Source organism: Pseudoliparis swirei, chromosome 18 (assembly GCF_029220125.1).
Source record: "Pseudoliparis swirei isolate HS2019 ecotype Mariana Trench chromosome 18, NWPU_hadal_v1, whole genome shotgun sequence".
Classification (NCBI taxonomy): domain Eukaryota; kingdom Metazoa; phylum Chordata; class Actinopteri; order Perciformes; family Liparidae; genus Pseudoliparis; species Pseudoliparis swirei.
Window position 1 is genome coordinate 16,687,534 of NC_079405.1, and position 4,055 is coordinate 16,691,588.

Sequence of the window (4,055 nt, forward strand, 5' to 3'; positions counted from 1 at the left end):
CAGCAAAGAAAAGCTGTCATCACAATGTTTTCATATCATCACCATTTAAAGATGATCTGACAAACTTGATGGCAAGGAGTTGCCGTTTTACCCCCCTGGCAGGTATGGTTTAAATGTTTAAAAGATTTTTCTTCAAACTGATTTGGTCCCCTCTAACTCCATAAGGACGTATGTGTCTCTTTAGCTGGTGAATTGTCACCACTAGGTACCACATGGTTTGTTGTATGCTGCAACCTGAGGCAAGCAGGGTGACGCAAAGAGACTGTGACCTTTGTTTCAAATGTACCTCTTTTGGAGCTCATTTAAAAACCCATTGGATTATCTGAAAAATGCACAGTCACAATCTGAAAACAGGACTTTTTTTTCCGAGCTCATGATGTAAGGTTTTCATTGGACAGCGACGGCCTGCTCCGGGGCAAAGTCATGCTATTCTGGGTGCTCTGATTGTGAAAGAAATGGACTGTGACCAACAGCTTCAGTTGTGTGAGTGAATCGGGCTTCAGGGGAAATTAATCCTTTTCTTTTATTCAGGAAATGTGATGTAGATGTAGCAACAATACATCAAGTGGAGTTGTGAATGAGTTTAGTCTTTACCTTAGATAACCCCTCATTTTCCTCACATGCTCACGGCATGAGGGAAGATGTTCTTCAAGTATTTGGGTCAAAAACAAAACCTAACTCCTGGGGAGGAATGAGAGGGTAGTGGGGCGGACAAACAAAACATTTATAACACATGTACTTTCCCCACGTGAATCAATATGCAAGCCCTGAACTCCCCGTTGAGCAATGAGGCCAAAGAGAAGCAGCAGCTGAAAGACAGATGAGACAGAGGGAGGGCTGTGGGATGTCATGTGTGAAGGAGAAGACTCTCATTGGAGGCAGAGAGAAAGAAGACTGAATGCATGTTTTGAGGGGAAAAAAGGACACGAAAAGCATCCTCCTACACGCTGCAGCCATCTTGGTCGCACTGCTCCATTCTGGACTCCACATCTGATTGTTTTTAAGGTAGGTGCTGAACACATTGCTGCCACAGGTTTTAAAAAGGCAATTAAATTAAAAAATTGTGGGTGGAACAACATTTCTATTTTTAGTTGTAGTTAGTACAGGGGAAAGAGGCCCTGTGTTGAGATGTGTAGCTCTTTTTTTGCACATTTTAAATATATAGATTTGTTGTTTGTTTGTAATGTGACTGTAATGCTGCTCTCCTTTTTCAGGCTGAATAGATTCAAATATAAAATTATACAATTCCAACCAATAACTTATTGTATCACTAGAAACATTACATAAATATAGTCATGAGTTATTTAATATCTTCTTAATGTCTGCAGTGAAACAGGGTGAGGCACAAAAATGGATAGCCATAACTAAAAATGAATCATAGGGTGAGAGTAAAAGTATTTCACGATCAACAGTGTGTGCTCATTTGTTATGTTGTTGGGTTGTTTTTCTTATTCGTCTCTCCTGTGTCTGATGGCGTAGCTCTAACAAGACTGGAATGATGTCCTCCAAATTGAAGTGGCTGATTCTGATCCAGCTCCTGCTGAATGAACAGGCTTGGTGCAGGATCCCACCTCCTCTGGCGCTGAGAAACACTCCGCTTCCAGGAGCTGACTTCAATGAAGCGAGAAAGGAAACAGCCAAACAGGATCATCCATCTCTCCTGGGACCCAAACTGCAGCTCCGTATCCCACCTGCAGAAAACCCTAATCCTCCTCAAATAGAGGAGAGAGTTCAATCTGCCGAAAATATAATATCAATCCTCAGGGCGAAGCTTCCGGAGCAGATTCAAGATCACCTCCACATTCAGGGGAACGTCAGCTGTGAGGAACTGCTAGCTGCCAGCGCCGTGGACGACCCATCATCCTCCCTGTTCCCCCAGGAGCTCCTGGGTCTCTCTTTAGTGCCTGTGTTGGTGGTGGCAGGCTGCCAACAGGAAGCACAGACCCTGGTGCTCAAGCTGTACGGCCTGCTGGGAGTGGCGGACACGGAGGAGCTCCTGATGGAGGTGGAGGGTCTGATCGAGAGGAGGGGGAGCAAGTCTGCATCCACGCATGCACCTGCATTATCGCCTTCAGAGAGGAATCAAGCAGGGTGCCACATGGAGGCTGTGATGTTTAACATCCAGCAGCTGACCATGGTGGGAGACGGTTCCCCCCAGCGTGAAGGGCATTGTGAGGGCTGGACCAGGGTGAGTGGAACCACACTGGCAGGAACAGCGATGGAAGGAGCCACAGGGGATCTAGAGGAGGCTATGCGGGCCTGTGAGAGACTGGGAGTCCTGTGTGCTGGTGTGACCAGCAGTGGACCACTCAAACCTGGGAAGTACCAGGGAGTGTTGAAGAAAGGCAGCCGCGTCTTACCCTCTGAATCCACAGAGTCTGAATGTTGGATCCGTCAGTGCAGCGCAGAGGAGGATGTTCTGACCGCTGCTGCTTCGGGCCGACGGGAGAGGCGAAGCCCCCGGAGCAGTTGCATCAACAAAAGCGAGGAGCGTGTGCACAACGTGGTGGAGTGGATCCCTGCAGTCAGCACCCTCTACAACCTCGGCACAGCTGTGTATTACGCCTCAGTGAACTGCTCCGAGACCGCCAAGGAGAGAGCCATCCTCAGCGCTGTTGACCTCGGCACGGATGCTCTCATGGTGGCCACGGGGGGGACTGCCGGGGTGGCAGGCTACGCACTGGGCGCAGGGGTGAAGACCGGTGTGAAAGCAGGCGTCAGGTATCTGCTCAAGTCCATGAAGCAGGAGGATGACGTGCTGGTCAACCAGTTCAACCGGGAGGATGGCGTATTCACTGTCCAGTAGACTAAAGGATTGATAAATCAGCCTGTGAATCTTTAGCAATAAATATCTTTAAATCTAGTTTATACATTCAATTAAAAAAGACAGTAACACAGGATCAAAGTTTGTTAACTGACATGGTTGATGAGTACAATTTGGGTTTACCAGGCGTTAAATTATCTAGATTATTTGAAAAACAAGATTACACATTTTTGTATTACTCAGTGGATTATTAGAATCAAGTTTTGAAATGGGGGGGAACACTTTTTAATCGTGTCACTGCACAAACTTCATTTTACACAGTTTGACAAGGATTATTCAATATTGAAGATTTTTCTAATGAAAAATGAAATGTACTTAGAGTAAAAAGGTAATCATACATTATGCATTAATTGCAAACAAGGTTTAACAAGTTAAGTAAGCTGTTGAAATGTTTTGCTTGTAGAATAGTAGCTCCTTTTGTGAATAATTGATTAAATAGTACCACAGAGAACAATGTACCATATTAAGCATCAACTTCTGAAAAACAGGTCTCAGGAAATCAAACCTTCAATCCCTCAAGACTTTCATTTTGCTCTTCATCCGGTGTCTTTTCTTCTGATTATTGTGTTTCATCATGCTTCTTATTTTCTTCCCTTCCATGAAAACGTTTTGTCGGGTCAGAGTCACATTCCACCTCTGGTGTTAATTGCAGGGACAATAGACTGAAAACTAAGTTTTGTAGCTCTATATATTTGTATTAATTTTCGTGAAAAGTCAATAAATTGTTTGAATCTATATGTGTGCACACAATGACTGTCAGTGTGGTAATTATGCACACTCTAATATTATTTGTATTGTAATTCAATTCAATTCAATTCAGTTTATTTGTATAGCCCAATTTCACAAATTACAAATTTGTCTCGGAGTGCTTTACAATCTGTACACATAGACATCCCTGCCCCAAAACCTCACATCGGACCAGGAAAAACTCCCAAATAACCCTTCAGGGGAAAAAGGAAGAAACCTGGAGGAGAGCAACAGAGGAGGATCCCTCTCCTAGGATGGACAGATGCAATAGATGTAATGTGTACAGAAGGACAGATTTAGAGTTAAAATACATTCAATGAATATGACAGAGTGTATGAATAGTTCATAGTAGGCATATTCCACGATGGAGACCTCCACGATCCATCAGGCAGATGGCGGTGGGGAGGAGGAGTGGGCGGAGTCTCAACAGGACAGTGGCGTAGTCATGAGCAGGAATTCCACGACCCAGACGATCCATCAGGCA

The 4,055-nt window shown here is 44.6% G+C and overlaps 1 protein-coding gene across 1 annotated transcript; it reads left to right on the plus strand.

Annotated features, from left to right (window-relative positions):
* Positions 1–499: 499 nt before the first annotated feature.
* apof (apolipoprotein F) lies at positions 500–3,559 on the plus strand. Its single transcript, XM_056437598.1, has 2 exons — positions 500–1,005; positions 1,480–3,559. Exon 2 carries the CDS (start codon positions 1,496–1,498, stop codon positions 2,804–2,806), a length of 1,311 nt encoding a protein of 436 aa, XP_056293573.1. The 5' UTR covers positions 500–1,005; positions 1,480–1,495; the 3' UTR covers positions 2,807–3,559.
* The last annotated feature ends 496 nt before the right edge of the window (positions 3,560–4,055 follow it).

Coding starts and splice junctions, on each gene's coding strand:
- apof (XM_056437598.1), top strand. CDS start 1,496: ATGATGTCCTCCAAATTGAAGTGGCTGATTCTGATCCAGCTCCTGCTG.